Source organism: Cryptotermes secundus, unplaced genomic scaffold (genome assembly GCF_002891405.2).
Source record: "Cryptotermes secundus unplaced genomic scaffold, Csec_1.0 scaffold2067, whole genome shotgun sequence".
NCBI lineage: Eukaryota > Metazoa > Arthropoda > Insecta > Blattodea > Kalotermitidae > Cryptotermes > Cryptotermes secundus.
In genome coordinates, this window is record NW_019720749.1 from 342,678 (window position 1) to 358,610 (window position 15,933).

At 38.1% G+C, this 15,933-nt stretch overlaps 1 protein-coding gene across 1 annotated transcript in view; it reads right to left on the minus strand.

Moving 5' to 3' along the window:
* Nucleotides 1-831: 831 nt before the first annotated feature.
* LOC111873459 (GPI ethanolamine phosphate transferase 1-like) overlaps nt 832-15,933 on the minus strand; it is a 40,218-nt gene continuing 25,116 nt past the window's right edge. The window contains 10 exon segments of the mRNA XM_033755110.1: nt 832-3,140; nt 3,585-3,663; nt 4,490-4,680; nt 7,095-7,299; nt 8,725-8,970; nt 9,085-9,409; nt 11,993-12,205; nt 13,074-13,200; nt 14,191-14,425; nt 15,275-15,374. Of these exon segments, the coding sequence (XP_033611001.1) occupies nt 2,801-3,140; nt 3,585-3,663; nt 4,490-4,680; nt 7,095-7,299; nt 8,725-8,970; nt 9,085-9,409; nt 11,993-12,205; nt 13,074-13,200; nt 14,191-14,425; nt 15,275-15,374 (2,061 nt within the window). The 3' untranslated portion in view covers nt 832-2,800.

Below are 15,933 nucleotides of genomic sequence, written 5' to 3' on the forward strand. Positions count from 1 at the left end.
GATATGTTTTATATATGCGATGAAAGTAATTATATACAGTTGAATACAAATATTTGTGATCAAACATATTTTTTCATTGATAATTTCCAATGTTAGGGAGATAGTACACGTACATAAGAGCTGAGCAGTAGTACCGGATTGTAGTCCTTTTGGGTAAGATAAAGGTACAGTTCGGAGAAGTTCATGGAGATGGGCCTAGGCCCACTGGGGCTGTAATGCGAAGAAAAAAAAAGTTACAGTTGCCCCTCCGCTGAATTAATTAAGCACTGCGTCAAGAGCGGTCATGAGGGTCATGACGACGTATGGGGGAGTGGCTGTAATGGACCCATGTTTTCTTGACCCCGGCGCTAGTTGGAGGTTAGTGGTCAGCTTCACACCCTGGCCGTTTTACCCCCGGGGGAAGAGCCCTTGGTGTCCATTGGATAGGAGGCTAGGTGGACCCCAGAGCCGGTCTGGATGACATGGAAAGTGAAAATTCCTGCCGCTACCGGGACTCAAACACCATTAGTCGTCAGCCCGTAGCTAGTCGCTATACCGACTGCCATCATTTAATTACAGAATCACCTTCTGAATTTAATAAGTGGTTTAGGAATAGCACTTAGATAAATTATCTGTTAACGTTGTAGCGTAGTTGGTTGAGGGGCAATGCTACAAGCCAGAAGGTCGCGGGTTCAAGTCCCGATGAGGTCATTGAAATGTTTTCAGTTGACCAAATCCTTCCAGCCGCACTATGGCCCTGGAGTCGACTCAGCCTCTAACAGAAATGAGTACCAGGAATTATTATACAATCAACACAACAGATTCATAATAAATAAACCAATATTACTGTATTAATATTTGTTTATTTTGTACATTTCCTACACTTTCGATCCAGCTGGATAATTATTAGGCAGTATTCATGAAATGTACTACTCGAATTGTATTACCAATGTGGATCCATACGAGTGGTCATAAATATAAACTTAATTACGATTCTTGTGTTCCATTACATTTGAATATTAGTCTTAAAATGTAAAATGTTGTAACTCAGAAGTTAAAAAATTAAAAGGTAAATTGAATTTATTTTTGTTGTCTGTGATTATCATGGAGTAGAGGGGGGTTCTGGGAGTCCTGAACTTTCTCCTCAGAAACAACACCACGCGCTTTGGTAGCTAAGTACCAATATTTCAAAGGAAGATACCGCCCCAACCTTCAGAGTAGAGCATGTACAAATGTTTGGGGCAAACCTATTGCATCCTTTTTCAATGTATAAATTTTATTCTTGAGATCCTGAAGATGTGGGCAGCAGGTTCCTTCAAAATGCTGGTACCTATCCTCAAGATCACATGGCACCGCCTCCCAGGAGACAATAATATTATTTACTCTCATATACTGAAATATCTGTTAAACTACTCCTTTTCACTTACTCTGATCACCCTGGAAAATTACCAGTTAGCCTTTTGACATTTATTAAAGTCTCTTGCCAGGTTTAGTAATCTAGGGTGTGGGGTCCTTCAAACATTTTTTCACACTTCCAACAAATATAATCAAATCTGGTCCAGAATGCAGTCAGCAACATATCTAGCCTGCAGTATCATGGAGCTGCATAGTGAAGAAAACTGTATATTCAGACTAGGCCAGAGCTCACTGAATCATGCTGCAGCACCAACATGAAGTAAGGGGTGGCAAGAGGGCAAAAAAAAAAATAAATAAGAAACGGGAAAAGAATGAGCAGTAAGTTAAGGGTTGTTTCAATTTCAATAGTCATAACATAGTAGGGTGTAGTAGAACTGAAAGCTCCTTGAGATGCACTGTAATTGCCTGCAATTTAGCCCTCTGAAGCCTTGATTTCACCTAAATAACACATAAAGATTCAACTCCTGCTTCATAGAAAACATAAAGCAACTCAATTACAAACAACAGTTGCTTTAGGCTGATTAGAGAAATATTCGCTGTTTACCCAGAGAATTATGTGACACACATAAATACACAGTGTGGGTACAATACAGATTTTTTTATGTTATAAAATGTGGTACATACAGCTACCACTGTGCTCTGGAGAAGGGACATGTAAAACACAGAACATGATATTGTCAGGGAACAGCAAATTTCACCGGCACAGCAAATAGTTCATCGTGCATTAATGGAAAGGTACCACACAAAGAAAATTACACTGTGCATACAATTCGCAGGCATGATACTGAAAATGCAAGACAGAAAAATCTGTAATTGATCTATGATACACAACTATATCTCCTTTGGAAGTTAGTAATGTCACAACAAAAATGCCAGGCCCCCACCCAACTGCAGGGACCCCAATGTATTAAATTAATTTTAATTTAAAAATCAACATTCATGTAATAAATTAAAGTCATAAAAATTATAAATATATACATGCTGTGAGCTGCATCTTATTCAACAGTGATTCCCAAACTTTCTGAATTACTGATTATTAAGACACCAGTGGACTTACCCAGGATTAATGTCCTACCGTCTTACATTGTACAGTAAGAACTAAATCACTAATATATAATTATGTCCATTTATACTAAGCCTTTATGCAGTATTAAAACTGAAGATGCATCATAGTTACCCACAAAGAATATATGCAGTTAAACATAATGTATGAGGGTACATGAAATGATTTACACTGTCAGAAATCTTCTGTAGTGTCAAAAGTACTAGCCTGAAAACAGTAGTTTTCTTGCTATGGTACTACTAACTAAAGTGTCAGGAATGTATAAATAAAGCCACAGACCACTCATTGGGAAACACTATTATATGAAATGAAACATATTCAAGAATTATAAATAAAGCAACATTATTCTGTATGTTGCTTTTGTTCTGTTACATGTGTGACACTATTTTTATTCTGGGGCTGACCCAATTCCAATGAGACACGAGACTTCTCATACTTGTATCTCAGAAGGTGACAGTGTCCATCTGCTTCCAGTAGTGGCCAGAGTGAAATACTGGTTAGAACACATGCTAGGCCATACAGTAGAACCAAGAACAACAATGTGGTCTGTACAATGACGTAATGACTGATAGAGGTACCAATGTCAAGCCAACTTCCATGATTAGTGACCAAGTGAAGGAAATGAAGACCCACTGCATCACCGAATATCAGGACAATGGAAAAACAGCTTCCCTGTTGGTGCCTGGAGCAAACAAAACATTATGTTTACCCACATCCTCATGACTGGCAAAGATGTGAATGGAGCTATACTAGTCCTCCAATGTGGTTTGGAGCCTGTGCTCAGTTGCAAATCAAACAATATTCACATAAAATAAATCTATATTACAAGAACATTAAAATAGTACAAAAGCAAATCATAAATTTACGATATCATTACTAGTAATGAGGTGACACTTTTATGAAGAATAGAAGGGGAGCAGTACAGAATAAGAACAAGAACAAGAGAGATAATTTAAACATAAGTATATTGGGATATAAATTAATAATTATCAGAATTACATTATTTAGACAAATTTTAAGGAATGAATGAAAAGAGAACCCCCAAAACAGTTTTGAACATGAGAATAAAACACCCAAGAGGAAGACAGAAATAAGAATGGGAACACAAAATTAGAAAATATGTCACACAGAAGGAAGGCTGGGAATTAATTTCCCACTTGGCATTTGGAAGTTACCTTCTAGAGTTCTGAAAATCTCACTGTTACCTGTGACACAGAGGAAATGGCAAACATCCACATATGTTAAATTTCAATAGACTAAGTCATAACAACTACTCTCCTCTCTAAATTAGATTTGTTCTTTGTTATCTCACATTTGGCCAGCATATGTTTGGGACAGGTTGTACAAGAGGAAGAAATGAATCTTGTGTAGTGATCAGAGTCACAGCAAGGCACCAGAAAATGCTGATCACCTTTAGCTGATGACCAAAATATCTGACTGGCTAACAGACCTTCAAGAAATGTTTTGACCTCTGATGTAACCCCTCTTACACTTAAGTACAGTCCTCTGGGTTATAATGCTATCCAGTTTTGGGAGAGCTGCCTGACCTATTGGAGGAACTACCTTCATCTTCAGGGTTGAAGTGTAAGCAGAGCAAGAAACCAGCGGAATCAGGCAGTGAGCTCAGCCAAAGGCAGAGGCGCTACATTTATCATCCATCCAAACTACATGGTGTTACAATCCAGGATACCATATTGTTCACAGTCAGTACAGTGAGAACCTCAAATCCAGTCTTCCTTGTACATAAGGTACATAAAATGTATACAAAAATACACAGTCTACACAACAATATTCTCTATTTAAATCAAGGTAGACACTTTCATATCAAGATCACTTTGTTTTAAATACAGAATATTGTTGTGTAGACTGCATACTTTTGTATAGATTTTATGTACCTTGTTTATAACACACAACAGGATGCATACTATTAAATTCCTTATACATGTTCACTTTACAAATTCTCTGTTGGGGGGGAGGGCAGACAATTTCTCTTCACCCTCTTCCTATAATCAGTAAACGACCTTTCAATTTAATATACATGAAAACAACAACCCTTCACCTGCACAATAATGTTGAGAGCACGGTAAATACAAGTCACAGCCAGAAATGGTATCATTATCTTCCACAGGATTAGCAGTGTCATGATGAAGGGGGAAAACACCGTCACGAAGCAGCGTACCCAATTTGGATCAAATGAATTGATGCTTGCAATGTTGCCACTCCTAAAGAGTGAGACGACAATGTAGAACAACTGACACACTTATTAAGGAAAAACATTTTTCATTTTATAGGACTGACTTGGAGGGGAAGTAGTCACACTGCTACTTTCCTGACCACAAATTCCTCTTGGTACTAAATTCAGGAACATCAAGACCCACAGTGTCTAACTTCCTGAGGTACAGGATGGTTACACTGAGTTATAGGTCATAATATCATCTTAGTAAAAGCAATCTTGAATCATCACACTCCTTGATAATATAGTAATCCAGTCAAGTGATGGGAAAAAAAATCCCTATAAAGAGACAAATATACAGTATACATGCACAGCACTTCCCTGTAGTGTTGGAGAACTTTATGATGATCGCCAATGTTCACCAAAACATGTAAGGCTGTACTGACATATTTTTATATTAAAATGTTTCTACTTGATAAAATTACAATTCACTCATAAAATTATCTTTACTGATTATACCGACCACAAAACAGAAGGCAATTTGCAGAGTAATTTTGAATACCTATCAGAAAGTATCAGTCAACAAATTACACATACCAATTACAAAAATTTGTACGTGTCAAGTGCAGAAAAATTACACTTTCTACTCAACCTTCATAAAAGCATAAAATCAGTACTGTTAAATTTCAGCATCTTGTTGCACTGTATTGTTGTATCCCGCGGTTGAGGGATAAGGTTGGCCTTGGGCGAGCGGATCCCTTGGGAGGCAGAATGGGGTGTACCTCTCAGCAGTTGTAATACAAATGAAGTTTTATTACTAACAAATGAATTACAGGATCTTGCTGGAAACGTAGAAGTGGTTATCTGCCTAAGCTACGGGCAGTACCGACTATTAGACTGACATACAAGTAGTCTCAGCTAGTTGAATGTTCTAAAAGCACTTGGGGCGTCAGTCCTTGGGGTTTTATACTACAATTAAAGACTGAGTCCCGGATTATGCCCAAATATGGTTACAAAAGTAGTCACTTGAACTTCAATCTCGGCTGCTGTATTATTCCCAGCGCTGTGCGGGCCCTCACTCCAAATGTGACGTAGTGTCTCGGGTCACAAGTTCAATTGATATCCGGCCGGCTGACAACACTTTGTGGAAGAATACAGCTTACACAGCTTATACATATATTCTGTTAAAATAATCCAATTATATGCAATACCTTGGTATTTGTACCTATTTCTACAGGTAATTTAATATCATCATTATATGCAATACATCTCTTGTAGACCCATATACAACAGTATAGATCTGACTTCAGAGCTTTTGTGCCATCTATGTGCAACACCATTCATTATTCTTACGTCATATTCCTTTATTGGACACTATTGCTTCTTAATACAACGTTGAAAACAGCTGAATCGACAACTTTTTTGGGTTTGCAGCTTGATAATCATCTGACTTGCAAAGCACATATAGACCAGTTACTCCACAAGTTGAGCACAGTTGGATTTCTAATGTGAAAATTATCATATGTACTAAGCATAAATAACTTAAAATCTGTATACTATGCATATTATCACTCTTTAGTGAAATATGGAATAATATACTGGGGTAAAACTCCTCATTGTCATAAGGTTTTTCTTATGCAGAACAAACTAATAATAATAATGGGAGTGGGACCAACCCACACTTGTTGTGACCTGTTTAAAAAGCTTGAAATATTGCCAATTCCCTGTGTATATTTGCTTTCACTTATGACATATGTTAAGAACAACTATGATAAGGTTTTGAAAAATAACTCGTAAACATACGACTGGCACTATGAATAATGATCATCTTCATGTACCTGATTCTCATTTATCATCTTATCAGAGATGTGTATATTACTCAGGTATCAAGCTTTTTAATTTTTTCAGTTGACCTAATCCTTCCAGCTGCACTGGGCCCTAGGGTTTACTCAGCCTCTAACAGAATACATTCCTTCTGTAACTTGGGAGCGCACACTATTGTTATTCATCTGGCAAGGCTGCGCCATAGCTCATGCGGTTAGTCGCTGCCTTCTCACCGCAGCAGCCCAGGTTCGATCCCGGGTCTGGTCAAGTGGGATCTGTGGTGGACAAAGTGGCGCTGGGGCAGGTTTTCTCCGAGTACTTCGGTTTCCCCTGCCAATCTTCATTCCACCAATTGCTCCGCAATCACCCTCACCTATCATCTGGGGTTGGTACAATAGGCAAGAAGTGGCTGCAGTACAAGGGACTTAGTCCCACCCCACTAGCAATAAAAAGAATATTCATCTGGCAAGAATGATGAAAATTGCAAAAAATAAGAGGGACCCTAAGTGAAGTTCAAATCAGATACTCCTTGAATACAAGTCTAAAGTAATACCAACTTCCTCATTTCTGTGCATGGGAAAGAACACAAAAGAAGCAAAACTGCTTTCAAATATCACAGTCTAAGAGGATTTTACTTACACAAGTTGTGTGTTGGGTTCTCTTCCTACAACAGGAAGCAGAAGAAACAATGCCAGAAATAGACAGGAGGTCAACCAGCCTGCGAGAAGTGGCAAATGAACTGGTTGGGCTAGTAGAAAGACAATGGGCCAAACTGCTATGCCCAGCATCCCAATACTCAGAAAAGAACGGTAGAAGAAAGACACAACCTTCAAATATGAACACACATTTTAATAACACTGTTCTTCAGACACTTTCAGCATTTACATAAACATGTACATCTGTATGGCAAGAATCTGTGCACAGTAATATTTTTAACATCTATTACATAATAATATAAATTTTGGATGCCATGACATATATTGCAAGACGCAGGACTACTTGTGCTATAGAACTCTGATTGCTTGGTGCAGGAGTAGCAACATGTTAAAAGTTAACATGACTATTATTTTGGACATCTCCCAACACAGCCAGTGCTTTCAAAGAGAGTGTTTATATGATGCAAAGCAATATCCTCCATCACAGCAAGAACTTTCCACCAGTCACCACAGTTTCCCCTGTGCTTAATTAATTAAGCACCACACTATGATGATGTAATGAGAAGTGGAGATATAGCTACATCATTCTTGACCTCGGAACTAGATGTAGATGAGCAGTCAGCTTCATAGCCCAGTTGCTTTACCTCCTGGGAAAGAGCTCCCAGTACGATGATGTAATGAGAAGTGGAGATATAGCTACATCATTCTTGACCTCGGAACTAGATGTAGATGAGCGGTCAGCTTCATAGCCCAGTTGCTTTACCTCCTGGGAAAGAGCTCCCAGTACGATGATGTAATGAGAAGTGGAGATATAGCTACATCATTCTTGACCTCAGAACTAGATGTAGATGAGCGGTCAGCTTCATAGCCCAGTTGCTTTACCTCCTGGGAAAGAGCTCCCAGTACGCACTGGATAGGATGTCGAGTGGGTCCCAGAGCCAGTCTGGATGCCATGGAAGAGAGAAAAATCCCTGTCCCTGTTGGGAATCGAACCCAGGCCATCGAGCCCACAACTCATTGCTATACCAACTGAGATATCTGCGCTCCCATCAGCCAAATCAGTTTTTCAAAAGAGAAAAGACTGATGATGTTTTTCATCATAGCGCATCATACATTGACATTTGGTGAATAATGCTCATGTTCATTAACTGGAATACATGGTAGCCGCGCATGTTGACTTCCACATACATGAAACACTGCTTCATCATCAAACAAATTTGCTGAGATAGGTCATGTCCTGTTTGATATGGGAAACCAATTCTAAAGCAGACTGTTCTCTCACATCCTGATCTGTGCATGTCGTCTTCCAGACCAAGTCAAGCCTGTCAGAATGATATTTCAGTCTTTCGTACATAACACCATGCACAGATCCATATGCCAAGCCTAACCCTAAACTTGCTTGGTAAAGAGACTTGCAAGGGCTGCTCTGACATGTTTTGTGTATACATTTGGCATTGTCTTGGGTCACCATACAGCGTAGGTGCCCATTACAAGGCACTATGTGCTCTTTCAGGTGCTTGTCTAAATGCATCACAGATCTGTAAATCGCCTTAATGTCTGTTTTCATTTTGCATATAGAATATTTTATTTTACTGAAATTTAGGGCTGGATACCCCTTAATGTAACAAGGTGCAACATTAACATGATCAAGACAGGGCTAAGGATCATATAAGGCATACATTCAAGTATTTCAATTGCTATAACATGGAAGACGAAGAACATCAATAACCTTCGTAGACCCATTGAGCTCCTGACATGAGATATGGCTGCCATAAGTGTAGCCCAGTGTTGAGCTACAGCCCACCAGATTAACTCGGCAAGCAGAAAGTATATATAGAATTGAAGGAGTAACATTTGTACTGGAATAAAAAGCACAGTATACATTAGTCTAAATTGAGTCTTCAACAAAATGGATAAGACTGAAAAACACTGGATTAAATATGAATTCTGAACAATATTACAGTTTTACTTACTGCAAATCAGACTCATAGTCAGAATAACTAGGAACAAAAAGGCAATATTCACACAGCAGTCCCCTCTGAATAGTCTAGAATGAGTGAAGGTCAACAGCTCATGCTCCTGATATACTTCATCATGTTGGACATGAAGAAATGAAGGGCTCTTTTTATGACTGCTGTCATCACCAACTAGGGAGTGAAGAAGCCAGGCAATCCAACCAAGAAATGCAAGAGTTACACAAGTTAGAAGAAGGCGCTGGTAGTAATTCTGGTAATAGTTCAATCCTAAGAGACTCAAGGCTATTAGCTCTTCGCTTGCAACAATCTGAAAACAAACATACAATTAAATATTTCCGTGACAGTTCTCTTGGGATTTTGAAAAAGAACCAGGAAAGAGTGAGAATAATATATAAAACTTCTGGTGTGAAGCCACTGCACATACTTCTTTATGTAAGAGTTCAGGCCACTAGAGGGTGTACCATTATTTTCCTGATGACATAACCTATGCTGTTTTATTTAGGGAGAAGATCTCCATAAATTACTGAAATTTAATGAAAACTGTTCTAATTGTTTTTCAGAAAATTGGAATTTTGTTTTTTCTATCCATCTGAAGGGCTCCTACTTTTGGAGCTAGGGTGTTCATATTCATTGGGCACTAATCTATGATGGACAAACTCATAAATATCTGGCATCTGAAAAAAAAAAATGTGTATTTTGGAGCTGAAAATGTGTATATCCATCAGAATCTTGGGACTATTTTCTTTTTCACAACCACATTACTTTGTCATGTGTGCTACCTGCATGAGAAACTAAAAATTGTAGAATTGAAAGATAAATTAATAAATTACAGACTAAGATGGTTAAGACAAGTTTTGTGAACGAATAAAGAATCATAACATGAAAATAAGAGGAAAATTACCAAACTAAAGAACAAGATGGGTACAACAGATTAAGAACAATGTCACACAGAAGAAAGGAAGACTATGGAAGGAAAATTATGAGGAGTTTCAGGATGGCAGAGATACACAGAGGCTTGGCTTTTCATGTGATGGTCGGTTGCTAATTATAATTCATCAGTAAATACAACCTAAAGCAAAACTCTAATTTTTTAAACTTTAATATAAAGTAACCTACAATGTTACAAGCCGGAAGGTCGCGGGTTCAAGTCCCAATGAGGTTGTTGGATTTTTTTCAATTGACCTAATCCTTCCAGCCACACTATGGTCCTGGGGTCGACTCAGCCTGTAACAGAAATGAGTGCCAGGAATTAGTCAAATAATTTTCCTGGGGAGTAAAGCGCGGCCGGCACGTAAGGCTGACAACCTTACCGCCATCTTTGAGCCAATTGTCTAGATAATGTGGGACCCTCAACGTCTCACAACCCTATGGGCCTTCACGGCCTGTTACAGGGATAGCTTTATTTTACTTAAATCTAATACCAAAAAATATAATAGTTATAGTGTCATTATTCAGTCTTCTGGAATTAAGCAGCAGAATATTCTCTACTACAGCTACACTTGGAAAATATAATTCATCACATGAACATCAAATGGGCAACAGAACAGCGAAGACTTTGAAGTATGCAGCCTAATTTTTAGAGCCCAATATCTTTATTATGCAAGGAATATCATAACCTCATTTTTGCAGACACAAGGCACATCAAAATTATGGGTTGAACTACAAATATGTAACACTCAGACACATCTTATAACTATGTTATGCAAATACACAAGAAAAGAAAGAGAATTTTTCCAAAGTTATGACACAGAGAAACATGTTCTATGGAACATATTTTAACACTTATTCTGAGGCATCACAGTAAAATTTTCACTAGGAAATATTTTGTATTTCTAGACACATAAAAATGACAAAAACGTACTTACGGATTCAGCGTATCTTTTAGCTCTAATGTGAGAACGGATTTGGTCAGTAAGTTTGGTCTCTTTGCTTCTGTTCAGAACTGAGAATTCTCTATATATCCATGATAAACTTCCAGCCTCAGTGAGCTCTCATTTCTTGTACTGTGCAACCATCTGACGCGCATTGGAAAACATTAATTCAGACAGGTGATGTTCTGTGACTTCCAGGTAGGCTTGTGGAAGAGTTCCCCACAAGAGGACCATTTCACAGATACAATGAACTTTCCTGGCTTCAATACCTGGCAGGAACAGGGTCTTTCCTCTTCAGTCAGAATGCCCACTCTGCCTCTAAGGCGCATACAGCAACAAAATTTATTTCAAAGCCAACCGTGACTTTAACAGTATATGAACAAACAAAGCATTTTTACGTCAAGATATCTGATCTGTTCAAATAAGGCAATAACCTACAGTATGACAATTCAGTCAACATAAGTTGGTCATTTTCATTCGTGCATGTAGCTCACATTCATATATCACAGCTGGTTTCATCAAAACTGAATAACCAAAGACAGACTTTTGTCTGAAGTAAGAAGCAGAAAATGTTGAAAATCAATTATTTTGCTTGATTCTAGAATATCTCTATATAAATTACATGCAACAGAAATCTGACCTCTACACACCAACCAAAACAGGTCAAGAAGAAATATGATCAGTTCATTGATAGGGAAAGCATTAATACACATTTGCTACCAAACAGGCTGCTCTCGCGATAATGTTCTAGACTTGTATTTGGTAGGTGATCACTCTTAATCTGGCTGGGATACCAGCCGCCCCAAATGAGGCTTTTTGTGATTTTCCTCATTCCCGCCAGGAAAATTCTTGGAGAGTACCCTTCATTATGCTATACTCCTTCCTTCCAAATCTTTTCCAGTTTATCATTCATCTATCCTCCTATCATCTGACATTATACAGTCTCAATACTGACAGCATTATTAAGTAACCCATGAACTGAAAAAAAAAAGAGCCATTAAAACATTTTGTCAATAAAGAAAACCAAGACACACCACAGAACTGACTGGCACAGGGATTCCAATCAGGCTTGCCATTAGTGGTGCAACATCTGCCTGACTGACATCACTGCAAGACAAATGTCCCAGTCTCCAGAAAGCTGGACTGGAAGGTTCAGCACTTGTACTCGGTCAGGGTCCTCTCACACCTGCACCCCAGGCAACCAAGGGTGTCTCTGTCTCACTCTTAGCACCTGCTCCATAGGAACCTACAAACACACATAAAATTGCCAGCACCTCCAGGATAAATTCAAGGAATGTGTGAGATCGAAATTTCTGACAAACATTCATCAGTTTATTTATCTACTTATTATTTACTTAAAGTTCAGAATGCAGAGCACTACATTATATGATGATTCCTGAATAATGAAGAGACTAAATTAAAATTAAAAGGTTTTGAGGAGTTCAAATTGGTCTACATGTAACAGTCCAGAACCTCCTGAATGCAAGCCTAGCATTCAGGAGGTCCTGGATTCAAAACTTGTACAGGACACCACCTATCCTGATTAATGATTTCATGGTTTTCCTCAATCTCTCTAGGAAAATTTTAGAAGAGTATCTCAATCAGGCCATGATAACGTCCATCCAAACCCTTTATGATTCACTACTCATCAGTTATCCTATCACACATTGTTATATAATCTTGAAACTGACAGCATTGTTATAATCTGCCCCCATTAATCAGAGAGGACAGAACAAGGATATGGAGATGGGCACCGTATCTCAAATTTTATGGAAAGAGACCTAATGGATAACCCACAAAGAGACAGTTTAGTTAGATTTGATAAATTGGAAGAAGAGAGGAAAGAGCTGGCACGATATCAAAAAGCAAAGGCGTTGGGAAAACAGGAAAGGTTGGAGACTTCTTGCCCATTGACAGGAATAAGAAGGAAATGATACTTGAGGATGAAGAAAATATCCAATTTAGTCACTTTTTAGAGCGTTGTATTTCAGCACATCTTCCAATTTAGGATCTGCCATCCTTGGTGCATTTATGTTTTCCTTACATTTGAGAAGATTAACCTTTCCTGAATTCTTACAATATCTTTTATAGAAAGTATATAATGTGCTCCTCATCCCAGTCTGTCATGCCATGATCAGATATGAATACATAAGCTGTCTTCTTGTCATGTTGATAAAACTCTTCGATCATTTCCTCAATTCTGATTCCTGCACCAACAACTCTTATGTTCTCCTTGTATTCTCTGTTTCAAAACAAGAAACAATGCAAATATAGGGGAAAATTATAAAGATATGTTCTATAGATATCAATCATAGGAAAAAAAATGTGAAACTTAATGGAAACAAGACACTCAGAAGAGGCAAAAATAGACCGAAGAAGTCTTCAGAATCTAGCCTTCTTGACTGTGTCACCATGCAGTCTTGCAGGCAGATACTGATATCGTGGGGAAAAATAATGTTTCCACTTTCAGCTCCAAAAATGTAGGCAAAATGGAATTGAGCCCTTCTTGAGAAGCTTCCAATTGTGCAGCTACTCAAGAGCTTCCCAGCATTTTATGGAACCTGACGGTTCATTACCGTGTTCACAAGAGTCCTCCACTAGTCCCTGTCCATTTTTCTGAAATGTCAGCATCTGCCTACAAGGCTATAAGGTGTCACAACCCAGAATACCAAAATCTGAACATTCACTGCCATAAAAATCTCAACGTATATATACATGGAAGGACAATAATAAATTGTGAACTTATAATATTTCCATAACAGGGGTGCTACTAGAACTCAATGTTCAACATTACATACAACAGTACATAGTTGTCTTTCTAGGTAACAAGGCAGACTGATGGATGACAGATTTATATCACATATACTGTACTGCATCACACAGAAAGGCAGGTAGCTGCACTACAGGCGGCTGCGAGAACTACTGAATGAAGGGTGAATATATGTACACTGCAAGTATGTTTTTGAGTAACTTATAAGCATGGTAAATTTCCTTTGAAATTTTTCATCATTGAATTAGCACTTCAGATGCCCAGCTACAGGATAACCCAGTTTACTGTACTTACTGATGGACCAGTGGCTGCCCATGGAGTGGAAAGCTATGATTTGATTTTTGGCAGGACTGAATCACCAGCACGCCCACAACAGCTTTGAAACCTGAAAGCTATCTACTATCTAACCCATACTGAAGGTTGAAAGGGCAAAGTAACTGGAGTAAGACTCTAAACACTTACACTGAATGTGGTTTATGTGTATGACCAGCTGTATCAAGTCCAAGAAGATGTGGGAAAAATACAATTTTATCTTGATGAAGTTTTTCATTAAGAACAGCATCTGTCTTGGCACGGTTCAGAAATTCCTCAACCTTCCTAAACACCCATGTATCAAGCCTTGTTGTGGATCTTCTTCCAGAGAAATCTTCAACTTCAGAGCCATACACGTCTATATAAACATGGCTTCCACTTGCACCTGAACAAAAATGTGAAAGGTTTACCTCACTGTCAGCTAACAATGCTTCTGAGACACAGAAGGCTGCTTTGGTGAAACAGCCATACTACATCTGTGAGATTGTGTTAGTCATTTCATCTTCTTATCCACAAATGGCAACATTATCTTCCATGATATGTATACAGTGGCCGTCTTATAGCGCACTCAATTTCACCTGTTACTTCACGACATGTTTCGGCAACATAGTGCCATCATCAGGTGCCCTAATTACGCTAATCTATTTCATGGCTTGCCTTTATAAATCATTTTATAATTATTTAAAAAGTGCATATTTGTCAACTATAATAAATTTTCACACACTAAAACTTGTTAAGATTATTCATCTTATATGTCTTAATTAAAACTGGCATGGGGTCGTTTTTCTTATATTCAGTGTAAACCATGTCTTGTGATGTGTGTTCCCTTCTTAGCTGCGAGTGTGATATTTTCATGACCAAAAAATACTATAAATTTATTAATACATACCAAGGAAGATCTAAAAATAAGGTAACAATGCAATCCCAGGGACTTGCTACCATTTGCATGTTGCAGCAAGGGTAGGCAGGGTTACATTTAAAGAAGTCTTCAAGGGTGACATTTGAGGTTCTCACTGTGGTGGATATTAAAATTACTGTTTCCTGCAACGTATAGTTTGGTAGATAGAAATAAACATTTTGGATATAAACATGGTTCTTCCATCTTAGGGATACCCAAAACTTCACTCCTTCTTTACCAAGCTACATAAGATTACAACCTTACATAGTCTTAATCTTATGTCTTCAGAGAAATAAAGTTAAGTATTTCGATACATTACATATTAAAACAACAAACCTTTGGCAAATATGGGAAGTATGTCAGGACTTCCCCAGGACCATGTGTACCGACATTCATCGAAAACAGAGTCAGATTCCACTGGATTGTCTTTCCAACCCTATAAAAAATAAAATATAATAAATAAAGAATAAACAGTAATAAAACTAAAGGATAGACAACATACAACCATAAATACTTTATTTTTTAACCATATAGTGAATGGCCTGCACTATGACTGTATTTACAGACATAACATGAAAGCTAAAACATACTATTTCAAGAATGTTCTGGATTGTTCCTGGAGAATTGTTGGGCAAAAGTGTACTCTTTGTTAGATCTGAGTTTCTTGGATTGGTGACTATGAGGAGAACTCTCTTTTGAGATGTGACACTATGTAATCTGTTAAAAGTTTACTGACATTTCACAGGAACATGCTGCTTCCATCTTCAGGATCAAGAAGTAAACTGAGCAAGCATATGGAATCACAACCTAGAATATGCAGTGACTAAACAATATATTGATTGTGTACACATGTCACTGGATTTGAAGTTTATTAACAGTTGTATGAGGGGTAGGCCTTCTCGGCCCTTGTACCGCGACCTACAATGGTCTACTGTGCTTTTATTAACAGTTACTGCATCTAACATGCGATTCCAATCTATTCAAACCTCCTAAAC